Source organism: Chlamydomonas reinhardtii, chromosome 14, assembly GCF_000002595.2.
Source record: "Chlamydomonas reinhardtii strain CC-503 cw92 mt+ chromosome 14, whole genome shotgun sequence".
Classification (NCBI taxonomy): domain Eukaryota; kingdom Viridiplantae; phylum Chlorophyta; class Chlorophyceae; order Chlamydomonadales; family Chlamydomonadaceae; genus Chlamydomonas; species Chlamydomonas reinhardtii.
The window spans coordinates 171459-185297 of NC_057017.1; the positions used below are offsets into that span (position 1 = coordinate 171459).

The window sequence follows — 13839 nt, forward strand, 5'->3', positions numbered from 1 at the left end:
CTCCTCTCCCTCTCCTCCCTCCTCCTCCTCCTCCCTCAGGCGGGCTGGGGTATGCGCTGCTGGCGGCGCTGTGGCTGCTGGCGGAGCTGGCCATGGGTGGGTGGGTGGTGGGGTGAGGTGGGGGTGGGGGTGGGGGCGGGGTTTGTGATGGTAGCGGTGGAGGCGGGGCAGGGTGGGGTTGAGGCGGAGGTGATGGCGGGGTTTGGTGACAACACTCCTAACAACACACGAGGACGCATGGGAGGGGGCCTGGGAGCTGCTGGGGCATGTCCGCACCTTAGGCGCGAGGGTGTAGTCATGCGTGGGGAGGTGAGGTGGGGTGGTGCAAGGTAAGGAAGCACAATTTGCCCGCCCACTGCCTGCCCACATTCAAAGTAGTTTGGGGCTAGGACGTGGCTTCCACCTCAAACACACACCCTCCCCCACACCCTCCTCCACACCGCCAGACGCCCTCCTCGCCCGCCTTACCTGCGCTGCGCCCCCGCCCCCTCTCCCCGCCCCCTCTTCACGCCCCCTCTCCCCGCCCCCTCTCCACGCCCCCTCTCCCCGCCCCCTGTCCACGCCCCCTCTCCCCGCCCCCTGTCCCCGCCCCCTGTCCCCGCCCCCTGTCCCCGCCCCCTGTCCCCGCCCCCTGTCCACGCCCCCTGTCCACGCCCCCTCTCCACGCCCCCTCTCCACGCCCCCTCTCCCCGCCCCCTGTCCACGCTCCCTGTCCACACCCTCCACCACACCCTCCACGACTGCAGGCGGCGCGCGCGCTGACGCCGCCGAGGTGGGCCGGCTGCTGCGCGACTGGGTCAGCCTGGCCTGCGTGCTGTGGGCGGGGTTCGGCCCGGGCGCGCTGTCCAGCTACCTGCAGATGCTGGGGCAGCGCATCGTGCCGCCCGCCAAGGCGCAGGTGAGGGGAAAGGAGGGGAGGGGAGGGGAGGGAAGGGAGGGGAGGGAGGGAGGGAGGGAGGGTGGGAGGATGGGAGGCGGAGGGTGTACGCTTTAGTGGAGGCGGGGCATCAGTAGGCCCGAGGGTGTGCGCGGCCGTGGGACACCATCAAACCCAAGCTGCCGGCTTGCTGCTGCTGCCCTGTCGGACCACGACCCCCAGCTTCCATCCTTTCCCTCCACCCCGCCTCCCTCTGCCCCCGTGGTGCCCGGTTCGCTGTTGCGCGTTCTTATGTTTTCATCACGATTGTAACCCCCCGCCCACCTGCATTGCCTACCGTCTACCACTAAACCAATCATGAATGTAACCATCTCCACCCACCTACACCCTCCCCCCCAGATGCTGTACAGCACCACGCCCCTGTGGTCGGCTCTGCTGGCGCGGCTTCTGCTGCACGGCTCCGACGGCGCCATGGGCCCCCTGGCCTGGCTGGGCGGCGGCGTCATGCTGTCCGCATCGCTGGGGGCGTCACTGCTGGACAGGAGCGGAGGCGGCGGCGGAGGAGGAGGCGGTGGAGGAGGGGGAGGAGGGGGAGGGGGAGGAGGGGGAGTGGAGGGCAGGGGGAGTGGGGGGAGTTTGGGGGCGGTTGGGGCGGGGGATGTGCGGGCGGAGAGCCTGGGGTTGGAGGTGCGGGGGGACAAACGCGACCTGTGAGGCGATGCGGTGAGAGTGCTGGTGCTGGTGCTGGTGGAGCTAGGGGTGGTGCTGTAGGCCCGGCTGGATGGCAGTACGGTAGCTCAGCTCGGAGCGCTGGGTGTGCGTGCGGCATGGCGATGGGGGGGTAGATGGGAAGTAGAGGTGCGGGCTTGTGCTGAAAGACCACCTGCAGCGGTGGTGGAGCGGGGCAGGGCAGGAGGGACAGGTGCAGCACGGGTCACAGCAGCAGGAGGCACTCCGCTGCAGGTGCTGGAGGGCCCATGGGGGCCCACACACACTGGGACAGGGGGCAGTGGTGCGACGTGGGCTGTGTGGCGGCTGCAGGGCGGCGATGTGGCTTGACAGGTCGGGGAGACCACGGCGGCGCGGCTGGGCCTGTGGGATGCTGCGAGCCGTGCCAACTGGCCACGGCGGTGCGGACGGTTGAGGACCGTTGACGGGTTGAGGGCGTGGTACCAATGCCCCGGCACCGACTGCCCTGTCCTACCCAGTGTCCCAACCGCTGCCCAAGAGCTTTCAACTTGTTGGCGAGCATTCGTTCATCCAGCTTCCCAGCCCCAGACCTCACTGCCTTGTCAATACAGTCAGCTGCCATTCACGCCGCAAGCCATCAAAGTGCATCCAATGGCATCACCATTCCGTTTTATACCACCAAGTATCCCTGATCCAACACAAGAATGTGTGGAAACCATTGTGCTGTATCACGTGCCGCGCCAATATTCAGTCACACGGCCCGCCTGGGGGACGCCGTGCCCCAGCATCCCCGCCCCCAGCTGCGCCACAGCCGTGGCCTGCCTCAGCCAGTCAGCCTCCCCCAGCCCCTGGCCTGTCCTGGCCTCCCGCTCCCCCGCACGCCTGCACTGCACGGTACACGGTACACACAAGGCCACGGCCGTGGCTCCACGCAGCAACCCCCTTGCAACTGTCGCCTCTACCTGTGCTGATTGTGCTCCGCTGGTTTGGTTCAGTTTGGGCCGGTATTTACGCCGCCGCCGCTCCCGTCACTGGTTCCCACTCGCTCGTGGGTTTCTGGGAATACGCTGCACAGTACGGGACCACGCCGACCCGCCCCTTACCCTGCCTCATCGCCCCCACTCCCCACCCCAGCTCATCCACGACGCTGCCGCCGCCCTTTCCCCCGCTCATCTGGCCCCCTCCATCGTCCGCCACCGGCCCCCGCCCTCGATCGCCCCCTTTCCCGTCACGGCCAGCTCCCTCACTCGGCAGATCCACTCGTCCGCCTCACTCGGCCGCCTGCCCCACTCTGCCGCCTCACTCTGCCGCCTCACTCCTCCGCCTCACTCGGCCGCCTCGCTCTGCCGCCTCACTCCTCCACGTAGCGGCTCTTGCGCGAGCCCGTCAGCAGCCGCTGTCAGGCGGTGCGGGTGGAGGGGGGGGACGGGTGGGCGTGGGGGTCAGCGAAGGAGGTGGAGGCGGAATGGGCGCGCAGCTGTTGCAGTTAAAGTTCCCGCCCCATGAGTCACGGGAGGCATCGTTGAAAGCCGGGGGCCGATGGTATGCTCTCCCGACACGCAAACCATGTGCCGAGGATTCAGCAGTTTCTCTAGGGTCTTTCCCCGTACATGGGAAGGGCACACTCGGGTAGCCTGCCAAACCCGTCCGCCGGCGTGCGCCCGCCCTCAAACCCATGCCTTCCCCGCCCCCCAACCAGCCCCCTCCCCCGCCCCTCCGGCACAACCCTCCAGCCCACCACTCACCGCCGCCACCCGCTGCAGCGCCTTGCCCTGTGTGAGGAAGCGGATGTAGACCGGCTGTAGCGCGCCGGTCAGCGGGCTGGCGGCTGTAGCAGGCACGGCCCGGATGCGGGGGACCAGGAAGGAGGCCACGTCGGCGGCGGGCTCGGCTGTAGCGGGGGACCGGAGGAAGGGGGAAGGGAGGAAGGGGAGGAAGGAAGGGATGGGCAGCAGAGGGCCGGGTGAGTGGCGGTCCGCGATTGGTTGGACTACTTGCACTCCATTGCGCACGCCAATACACACACCTTTACACACCGTCTTGACATCTGATGCACCTACAAAGACATCCACCCACCCCGCCCCAACCCCCCCCACACACACACGCCCCACACGCACCCAGGCAGTTGATGAAGAACTTGGCGGTGGGCGTGTTGGCGCCCGCCATGAGCAGCTCGGTGGTGACCATGCCTGGCGACAGGTTGTGCACAGCCACATTCTTGATGCCCTGCGGGGGGTGGGGGGTGGGAGGCAGAAGGTGTGTGTGTGTGTGTGTGTGTGTGTGTGTGTGTGTGTGTGTGTGTGTGTGTGTATGTGACACGAAGGTTGAAAGGAGGCTTCCGTTCATCTAGCTGCGCGTAGTATGAAACCTCCTACAGCCTCGCGTACACAGGCCCCTCCTCTCCCCTCTCCCCTCTTCCCCCTGGCTCCCCCCCTCTCTCCTCTCTCCCCTCCCTCGTTCCTCCTCCCTCCCCTCTCACCAGCATGCCCAGCTCCGCGCTCAGGCTCTTGCCCAGCTGCGCCAGCGAGCGCTTGGTGGCGCCGTACGCGGCGAAGCGCGGCGTGGCGTTGCCGTCCGCGCCCGCGCCGTCCATGTTGAAGATGTGGCTACGTGGGGGGCGAGGGGGGTTGCAAGGATGTTTGGAAAAGCGGTACAGGATGCACTGAAGACTGCAGACGAAGTCGTTACCACATGAGCGGCCGTCCGGGCGGCCGCGCTCCAGGGGGGGGGGGAGTGGGGTTGTGTGTGGGGGTGGGGGTGTGGGGGTGGGGGGGGGGGGGTAGCCATTCATGTGAACGGTTCAGGGTGTCGGGTGGGTTGTCAACTCCAGCATAAGCTAAACCAAAGCAAACTCAGCTAGCGAGTTACAGGGGGAAAGGGGTACAGGGAACCAGAAGGCAGCACGCAGGCATGGGGCATTAAGGTTGACTGGTAAATCGCTCTGCATGTGCGTGCACGGTGGGCTAACCCGCGCGGTGGAAGCTGGCCGTGCCGGCGCCCCCTCCCCCGCTGCAGCTCACCCGTGCGTGCTCTGGCTGCGCATCACGCGGATGGCCTGCGGGCAGAGTACGACACACACACGCCGTACACGTACGCATACACAGCGTGGTTTGGCAGGTCCAAAGTCCACTCGAGCCCCCGCGCCCCGTGCTTTGTCTCGCCAAAGGCGGACAGCCAAAGGGAGGGATGGCGAGCAATGCTTCTGCATCCCCTGCCTTTTCCTTCCCCCCAGCTGCCCCCACCCCTAGCCGCCCTTGTCCCGTGCCTCCCTTCACTGGGGGTGGCCCATGTAAGCCTGATGTAAGCCCTTCCCATGTACCCTGTGCTCTGCTAGTTTGGCTTCTTGAGAGTGGGCTGGTATTTACATCCCGCCCATCCCACCCCCATCCCACCCCCCCTATCCCATCCACCCCATCCCACCCTCACCCCTCACCCCCCCACCCCACCTCCTTGCAGCACAGCATGACGCCCAGCACGTTGGTGCCCACGATCTGACTCAGCTCCTCGTCGGTGGACTCGGCCATGGGGCCGTAGCGGTAGGCGTTGGTGCCGGCGTTGTTGATCCTGGCGGGCGCAGGAGGCGGGAGGTGGAGGAGGTGGGGGTGGTGGAGGTGGGAGGTGGGGTTGAGAGGGCGTGTCGGCACAGGCGACAAGAGGGAGCGCCCTCCCCTCCAGGCAGGCAGGCAGGCAGGCGCTCCAGCACAGGCTCCGGTTCTCGACCCCCCCTCCCCCCCCCTCGTCTGCCCGCCTGCCCCCAGCCCTCCCCCAGCTCTCCCCCTCAGTACCAGATGTCCACGCGCCCGAGCTCCTGCGCCGCAAAGTCCGCCAGCTGCCGCGCCTGACCGGGGGCAGACACGTCCACCGCCAGACCCTGCAGGGGTGGCGGGTTCATAAGCCACGCACCGTTCATGTTTCCAAAAACACACATACATGCACACGTACCCAACGCGTTCCCCTCCCTTGCGCAATCAATCGGACCGCATGCATCCACACTCGGGGATGTCACGACCCGACAGCCCCGCATGCAGCCCCCCTGTGTTTCGCCCCCAAGTCTCCAACCCTCAACCCCCACCTGCCCCCAGCCGCTTCCGGTTCTAGTCCCTCCGTGGACGGCTATTCCCCCCTGGGATTTTATCATTGGGCCCAGATACATAAACCCTGTTGGGCTCGGGCATAGAATCCCGCTTCGTGCTCTGTGGGCTGGCTGGGCCTTGCTTTCGTCGGGGTTAAGAACAAACTACCTCCCCACCCCAGAATTAACTAACTTCCACCCCAGTGCTCCCACCCCCATGGACGGCAAACCTCCCGCCCTCCCCCCAAAACACCACCGCCCCCTCACCTTGACTCGGTCAGCGCCGTACTGCGCTGCCAGCTCAGCCACCGTCTCAGACACCCGGTCACCTTGGGTGCGGGTGTAGAGGCGAGAGCGCGCAGGTGGTGGTGGTGGTTGTGGTGGTCAGGTCGTGGTGGTGGCGGTGGTGGTGGGCCCACATGCACCCGTGCAGGCCCTGCAATAGCAGACCAGCGGACCGCCCGAGCTCCGGAAGCCCTCGACGACCGCCTATTCTTTCTTCACTCGTGGGATGGGCGAAAGTAACCCCCTTGCGTTCTGGGTTTTGGTGTCTTTGGGACTGGAATTAACTAACCCTGTGCACCTGTCGCCTGTGCCTGTACTGCGCTAGCTCAGTTTGGTTTGGTCTCCTCCTCGCTTTTTATCGTTGGTTTGGGTTTACGTTGGGTTGGTTTCCCACCCACCCACACCCCGCCTCACCGGTACGGCTGCAGACCACCACGCGGTCGCCCGCCCGCAGGAAGTCCTCGGCCAGCGCGCGGCCGATGCCTAGGGCAGGGGGGCAGCAGGCAGGGGAGAGCGGACTGGGTCCACACAGACACACAGCGATAATGCGCATCCTCAAGCCCACCCTGACAGCCCCTTCGCCACCTCGCCACCTCTCCGCCACCTTTCCCCCACCCGTCCGCCACGTCTCCACCATCACCCTCTGCAGCCCATTCGCCACCTCGCCACCGCTCCGCCCCCCGCCACCGTCACCCTCCCCAGCGACTGGGTCGCTCTCACCCTTGGTGGAGCCGGTGATAACCACGTTGTACGGCGCCTGGGGCGCAACCGCCTTGCCGCCACCGTTACCGTTGGTGGCGGTTGCGGGGGTGCCGTTGGCCGCGGCGGTTGGCTTCTCGGTCTGCTGGGTGGCCGCGCGCGTCACCGTGACGCTGCGGCGGGCGCGGCGTGCAGCCGCGCTCCCGCCCTGCGCAAGCCCGCGACGCGCGGGCGAGGCGCGGGCAAGTCCTGCGGCGCCGAAGCTGCTGGTGCTGGCGGGGCCGCCGCGTGCGCTAGCCGCAAGTGATGCCACAGCGTTGGGGTTGATGGCGCGAGCAGTTGACGCGTGAGCCTTCGCGGCAACGCCCGAGCGCTGCGATAGCATCATGGCTAACGGTACAATTGAAATGACGACTGGGTTGGATCGCTGGGGTGGTTGGTCACGCACGTAGAAGGAACAAACAAAGAGCGAGTAGAATCCAATAGAGGGCGTTGATAAGCAGACCGAGTGCGCCAAAACGTTACCACAAGTTCGTTTATAAGCCAACGAGTTGGCACGGTGAGGCAAGAAGCCCAGATGGCTGAGAGCGAGCGAAACCTGCATGATGCAATCGAGGGCCCCTGCTGTTCTGACCTTCCCTTCCTTTCCGTAAGCGCATTTGACATACTGCTTCTCATTTCTACCCGTTGCGGGAAGAAATAGCACGGGACAATACAACAAACCGCGTCCTCGGGAGTTTGCGTTTCCCAGACCTGCGATCCTCCCGACTGTTGATATTATTCAGCATTTACATACAATAAAAGCGATTAGTGCAAACTGCGTTGCAAGAGGAAAAACTTAACTTGCGCGCAGTGGAGGGATCTGTGAGCAGCACAGCGTCTCGCGCTCACCGGCTTGGTACGTGCGGCTTGTATCTTGGGAGGGTATGTTTGTGAGGCTGGCTGGGGTGAGCCATATCGCTATCATGCGTTGCCTTCCGCTCGGACACCTCTCCGGGCTCTCCGTCCATGCCCGCCGACCCTGACACTGCGCGACCGCCCGCCCGCATTCCTCCCGCCTGCACAAACGCGCCTCTTGCAGCCTCTGTGTGCGGCACAGCTACTACACAGGCCTGCCGCGGCACCACCGCTACGGAGCAAGGCGGCTTGTAGCGCCACACCCAGCTCTTTCCTTTGTTGGCACCACGGCACAGACCCCAGGCACTGCGCATCCATCTATAGCCGCGCACAGCCACACAGCACTACAGACTCACCAGCAGCAGCAATGGCGGCCGCGGGCGTGATGGAGCGCGTGGGAGCGGCCCTGGCGGCGGGCGACTACGGCGGCGTGTGCGGGCTGCTGGATGAGGCGGAGCTAGCCGCGCTGGCGCCCTGGGGCGCAGCTGCCGAGGGAGGAGGCGGCGGACCAGCCGCGGGCGGCGGAGCAGCGGGCGTCGCTGCAGGCGCCGACGGCGGCGCTGCTGCGCCCTGGCCTGCTGCGCTGCACCTGCTGTCGCACGTGTATGCGGGCAACCTGGCGGATGCGCGGCTGCTGCTCAAGCGCATGCCCGAGGGGGTCAGGGCCGACCCGCAGGTGGGCCGGCGGTGGTGGTGGTGGGGAGGTGGTACTGGTGGTGGTGGTGAGGAGCTGTCGGAGGCGGTGTGGAGGGGCTGGGGGTTGTTGGCACACTGCCCATGAGGCGGCTGGGCGGCTGGTGGTCTGTTGGGGGCGAGCTGGGGGGGGGGCTGGGGGGCTGGCGTGTGTGCATGCCCGGAATCCGTTCTTTGCTCCACAGCACTGAACTGGCGGGCAGGGCGAGCGAGGGGAGTTGGGCGTGGAGACGGCGGCGCAACCCAGTCCCTGCCATGATGGGCGGTCGAGAGCAGCGCCAGGGGCGGACAGAGTAGGGGCACGTGTTGCCGTCTCCAGCTTTGCACCGCCATGCGACGCCGCCTGTACTTCCTGTTGGCCAAAGCTCACGCGCCCGCAGGGCCTGTCTGCCCGCTCCTGTGCATCCCAACGCCCCTGTGCCCCCCTCACACGCCCCTGCCGCCCCCCCCGTGCGTGCACACACCCGCCTCCACCCCAGGTGGCTGCCGCGGCTCGGCTGCTGCAGTGCGCCTGGCAGGGCAGCGGCGAGGGCGTGTGGCGGGCACTGCGCGGCCACCCCTGGTCGGGGCCGGCGGGGCAGCTGGTGGAGGCGCTGGCGGAGCGGCTGCGCGCGAGGCAGCTGGACCTGGTGGAGCAGGCCTACAGGTGAGGGGGGGCGGCGGTTTTGGGGGGGGAAGGGTTTTGTGGCCGAGCCCAATAGGGGGACCAAGGCGGGGGGTGTAAATACCAGCCCAAAGCAAGTTGAACTAGCGGAGCACAGGCAGAGGCGACAAATGCAAGCGGGACTTCTTATGGGAGGGGGCCGAGGTGTCGTGGAGCAGCAGGGCGAGGGGCACCGCGGGAGGGGGGGGGGTCCTTTTCGCCATCCCCATGAGGGGGCGAATTTAGAGCGCAAACTGTGGTGGTCAGGCGGCTGTGGGCGCTTGGGGCGGGCTGGGGTAGGCTCGGAAGGTGTTGAGATAGGGGGAGGGGGAGGGGTGCAAACAGGGCGGCGAGGAGGGGTGTACGACGTGTTGTTGTCCGTTAATGTGGTGGTGAAGGCGTGTGGGCGGGTTGCCGTGCTGTGCTGCTGTGGCCGCTGGGCCGCTTGTGCACGAACGCCGGTGAGCCACCATCACAATGCACCGCTCACTGCTCACGTGCACTCCACATCTCTCACACGCGCCTCCCGTCCTGCCCATCGCCCCTCCCTCCCACCGCCGCAGCCACATCAGCGCGGCCCGTCTGGCGGCCCTGTGCGGCTGCGGCGAGGCCGACGCACTGGCGGCCGCCGCCGGCCGCGGCTGGCGGCCCGCTGCTGCTGCTGCTGCCGCTGGGGGCGAGGCGGGGGCTGCTGCTGCTGCTGCTACTGCAGTGGTTGTGGAGGTGGTTCCTCCTCCCTCGGGCCGGGGGGAGCTGGACACGCTGGCGGCGCTGGAGCAGCTGTCGGCAGTCATGATGCAGCTGGAGTAGGAGGGGGGCGGGGAGTATGGCGAGGGGGATTGAGGTGGGATGGGAGGAGGAGGGGTTCGGTTGGGCGGTGTGGAGGCAAGGAGCAGGAGCAGCAGTAGCGCGCGGGTGCTGGATGTGCGGAGGGCGAGGTGGAGATAGAGGCGTGGAGCTGCTGCAGCTGTGTTGCCCGGGCCGGCCTGGGGGAGCTGCCTGCAGGGGATGACGGGTGTCTAGGAAGCCCTAATGCTTGGATACGGCACGCAGGATGCGTGTGGGAGTGGTGATGTGTCGCTCCACAAAGCCACTGGTGCAGCGCCTGTGGGCGAGTCAAACGTTTGCGGACGAGTCGTGCGTGGCCTTGGGGGCGGTGTATGTGAGGTTGATCTGCAGTTGATGTGTGTGCAGGCATGGGGGGTATCGAGCGGGGGGCCGGGGTTGGTGCACTTGGGATGGGGGCTTTGGCAAATCTTGCGCGACCCTGGAAGGTGGCCCACTGTAGTCGGAAGAGAGCAAGCGACACAGCACCGTGTAGATTTAGCCAGCGGATGGCGGGGCGCCAGACCTCATCCGCAAGTAGTTGTGCTGACCGTCGCGCCGTGCCGATGGGCCAGGGGTGATCAGGCAAACCGTGTAGTTGATCCCGTCCATATGCTCCGTTTTCAGTTGCACATGGCATGAATTGCTATTCCCTATTGTAGAAAAAAATAGGCGGCAGGGAAAACTCGGCCGGAGCGAGAAGCGACCTCGCGAGTCCATGTACATGACTTGACTTTCGCGAGGTCGCGAGGTCGCGAGGTCGGGGTCTCCCTCGGGGTCTCCCTGATGGCGACCGCTGTCTATTCCTTGTGCAAACGTAAGGCTGCTAATGTTGACCATTCGCGGAAGCATGGTTTTTCGACCACCCAGTTTTTGCGCCTAAATCCACACCAGTTCTACTTACTTGTACTTGAGTGCACGGCAGTCAACAAGCAAGCAAGTCTTGGATACACCATAGATGAGCAGGGGGCCGGGGGGAAGGTTGGGGGTTGGGGGTGGGGGGAGAAGGACACGGAAACCCCATCTTGGCGTCTTTGCCTCTTTGGACCACCATGCCAAGCTCCCGTCAGCACTTGATCATAAAGCATACGTGTACCTGCAACATGCATTGCCACCCCTGTGGCACAGTTGACAATCAAGACAACCTTTGAGTTTGAACCATATTTAAACGATGGCATCAACCAACTCGCGTAGTACAGGCTCAATCAACGCAGGCCAGCCACGTGTGCTAAACCTCCTAGATGTGCTGCGACAGCTGGCCGTCAGCGCCGTGGACTGCATCTTTGACGAACTCGGTCGAGACGGACGCTCGAGCGCACGGCGCGCGTGCAAAGCGCTGCGCGGCTTTGTGGACGCCAACCTTCGCAGTGTAGAGCTCCACTTCTCATCTGAAGACGCCATGAAGTTGCGGCCTCGGCCCAGCTTCACCTCGCCTCTGGCGCGGTTCCGGCGCTGCAGCTGCTTGTCCATTATTTTTTGGGAAGGCGAGGAGGCCGGCGCGCATGACGTCATTCAGCACCCAGCGTTGCTGGCCTCCCTGTACATGGCCGGCGTGGGCGCCGATGTGGCGCGCAACATCACCGAGCTGCGTCTGGAGGGCCCCCTGGAGCTGCCCACGCTGGTCACTGTCGCGCTTGTGCTGGCGGGGACTCTGCGACACGTGCGCATACTAGCGCTCGATACGCAACTGTGCGGCATGGGCAGCTACAGCTTCAACAACATGCACGCTCTCCACACCACGCTGCGTGCCGCTTTCCCGGCGCTCGAGGAGCTCAACCTCCCCGCCAGGGCCTGCCTGCGCGGCCTAGAAGCATTCGCCGGCAGCCACCTACACACCGTGCGTGTCATGGCGGAGAGCCCCGGATCGCTGCGCATGTCGCACGTGCGCAGCCTGGTGCAGCTGCCGCAGCTCCTGCAGCTTGACCTGGACGGGGGGGACTGGGATGCATGCTGGTCCGGCGACAGCGATGACGATGTGTGGGATGATGAGAAAGCAGACAGCCCTGCGGGTGCTGCGGAGCTGCCTCTAGGGGACGCCAGCGATGAAGAGACGTTTCGTGAGATGGAGGAGGAGCAGGTGTGGGATCTGTGGGCGCTGCGGCGGCTGCTGGTGTCGCCGCCGCCGGCACTGGAGCGCCTGAGGTGGCTGGCGGAGCCACGGCAGGAGGTCGGGTTCGCGGGTGGCAGGATCGCATGCGTAGATCTACACGGTGGAGCCGATGGCCCTGACTTGCACCGCGCCGCAGCAACACTGCTGCCGGCGCTGGCGGCGACGGGGCGCCGGCTGCCGCTGCTCAAGGTGCGGTATGGTCGGGGGTCACTGAGTTAGCGGTGACGGAGGTTAGCGGTGACGGGGGTGATGGCGGGAGGCTGGCGAAGGTTCGCCTTCGGCATGTAAGAGTAGGGTTGCGCCTTCAGCGCACATGGCCGCAGTGAGGTGCAGTTCACTTTCCCTCCTACGTCTTCAACTTTCTTTCATCGCGCGGTGTAGGTCAACTACCTGGTCGGCTACCCCGCCGACGTCATATCTCAGCTGCAGCCGCACACGCCCTTTTCCCGGCTGCTGGCGGCGACCGACCGCGTGGAGCTGGGGCATTTGTCGATGGTCGATGGCACGGCAGCCGAGGCGGCGGCGGCGCTGCAGGCTGTGGTGCGGGCGGTAGGCGGCATGCCGGAGGAGCTCCAGTATGGGCGTCATGGCCACTGGAGGCTGAGCCTGCAGACACAGCCGCGGTACTCGGGAGGCGCAGGAGGGCACAGCCAGGCCGCAGGCAGCGCCGCCACGGCAGCAGCGCCTGCAGCAGTGATGCTGGCGGAGGTGACGGCGCAGCAGGTGCTGGAGCGGGCGGCGGCGCGCATGTGGGACACGGCTGAGGCGGAGGCCGCGGCGGCGATGGCTCGGGCGGAGGCTGCGGAGGCCGCATACGTGGCGGAGAACAGCTGGCATCGGCGCGAGGAGCTTGCCCGCATGTATATCCTGCTCCGTGGGCCATTCGTGTGGCAGCGGACCTGCGGGCCTGATGGAGCAGCAAGCGGTGGCGGCGCGGCGCGGCTGAAGGAGTGGCTTGAGAGCCTGGTGGCCCGGTCGCCGCCGCCGGCCACAGCAGCAGCAGCAGCCGTAGCTCCGGGCAGCCCGGCGGGGACAGCGGCAGCGGCAGAAGCCCCTGGGGAAGTGAAGGTGCGGCGCTGCAGCTTTGCCGCCTGCGGCTCTGGCTCCGCCGTAGCGGTTGTCTGGTGCGATGACCCCATCGCAGCTCTGCAGCTGTACCGGGCAGCGGCGGCGGCGGCGGCCGGCGAGGCGCCTGGCTGCCTGCAGGTGTCGGTCTGCAAGGAGGGCGCTGACGAGGACTGGACCCCTGTCATCCACGCGGTAAGGACACCAACCGTTTTGTTTAGACTGCAAATTCCGACTGTGGGGGTCGGGGCACCGGCCCGGCGGCTGGGTGTGCTGCTGTGTCCAGCCGCATGCCGCTCCGCACGCGACTCAGCCCAGCTTCCACCCACCTCCCCACCCACGGGCCTGTCAGCCGTCAGTCAGCCACCGCATCCTCGGCAGCAGCACCCCACATCCAACTGCTGACGTGCTACTGCTGCTGCTGCTGCTGCCCGGCTGCAGGTGATCCGAGAGCTGTGGGACGACCACCTCGGCTCCGCGCCTGTGATGGCTATGCCCACGGGTACGGCGGCAGCAGCAGGGCAGGGGCTGGCGGCACGCGGGGCGCCGGAGGCGGGTGGGGTGTCTGCGGGGCAGGGCGGGGTGGCAGCAAGGCGGGACGGGGCGGCAGTGGGGCAGTGCAGGGCGGCAGTGGGGCGGGACGAGGCGATGGCGTTGGAGTGTGACTTGCAGGTCCTGCAGCGCCTGCTGCTGTTGGCGGAGCAGGCGCTCAAGGCGGTGGGGAAGTTGCAAATGGATAGCAGTCAACTAGCAGGGTTGTGGGCATGTGAGGCGTGAAACCGTGTGGGAGATGTGTGGGGTGCGACCTGCTTAGAGAGGGGCTTCTGTCTGAACACACAAAAGGCTGTTGTCTGACAGCGCAACGCAGCGGTGGTAGGCGCGGCATGGTGCATTTGGGTGACAGTATTGAAGGCAGGTTGGCGGCCGCAGCAGTACTGCGGCATAGCAGCACAGCAAGGCATGGGGGCGGCAGCAGGCTGATG

The 13839-nt window shown here is 66.3% G+C and overlaps 4 protein-coding genes across 4 annotated transcripts in view; 3 read left to right on the top strand and 1 right to left on the bottom strand.

Moving 5' to 3' along the window:
- The first annotated feature begins 29 nt into the window (after nucleotides 1-29).
- CHLRE_14g608788v5 (uncharacterized protein) lies at nucleotides 30-2121 on the top strand. The gene is made up of 3 exons (XM_043069933.1): nucleotides 30-96; nucleotides 747-898; nucleotides 1277-2121. The coding sequence occupies exons 1-3, from the start codon at nucleotides 93-95 to the stop codon at nucleotides 1589-1591; spliced, it is 471 nt and encodes a 156-aa protein (XP_042916606.1). The 5' UTR covers nucleotides 30-92; the 3' UTR covers nucleotides 1592-2121.
- A 1-nt stretch (nucleotide 2122) lies between these two features.
- CHLRE_14g608800v5 (uncharacterized protein) lies at nucleotides 2123-7149 on the bottom strand. Its single transcript, XM_043069934.1, has 10 exons — nucleotides 6645-7149; nucleotides 6339-6407; nucleotides 5907-5968; nucleotides 5353-5438; nucleotides 5014-5131; nucleotides 4588-4622; nucleotides 4047-4173; nucleotides 3685-3793; nucleotides 3313-3458; nucleotides 2123-2963 (listed from the first exon to the last, which is right to left on the bottom strand). The coding sequence occupies exons 1-10, from the start codon at nucleotides 7009-7011 to the stop codon at nucleotides 2919-2921; spliced, it is 1164 nt and encodes a 387-aa protein (XP_042916607.1). The 5' UTR covers nucleotides 7012-7149; the 3' UTR covers nucleotides 2123-2918.
- A 160-nt stretch (nucleotides 7150-7309) lies between these two features.
- Nucleotides 7310-10641, top strand: CHLRE_14g608850v5 (uncharacterized protein). Its single transcript, XM_043069935.1, has 4 exons — nucleotides 7310-7521; nucleotides 7705-8196; nucleotides 8693-8859; nucleotides 9420-10641. The coding sequence occupies exons 2-4, from the start codon at nucleotides 7888-7890 to the stop codon at nucleotides 9664-9666; spliced, it is 723 nt and encodes a 240-aa protein (XP_042916608.1). The 5' UTR covers nucleotides 7310-7521; nucleotides 7705-7887; the 3' UTR covers nucleotides 9667-10641.
- Nucleotides 10642-10759: 118 nt separating this feature from the next.
- Nucleotides 10760-13839, top strand: part of CHLRE_14g608900v5 (uncharacterized protein) — a 3326-nt gene continuing 246 nt past the window's right edge. Inside the window, exons 1-3 of the mRNA XM_043069936.1 lie at nucleotides 10760-11980; nucleotides 12173-13051; nucleotides 13298-13839. The exon at nucleotides 13298-13839 is cut by the window's right edge and continues 246 nt beyond it. Coding sequence (XP_042916609.1) covers nucleotides 11081-11980; nucleotides 12173-13051; nucleotides 13298-13633 — 2115 coding nt within the window. The 5' untranslated portion in view covers nucleotides 10760-11080 and the 3' untranslated portion in view covers nucleotides 13634-13839. The remainder of the gene's footprint in view (nucleotides 11981-12172; nucleotides 13052-13297) is intronic.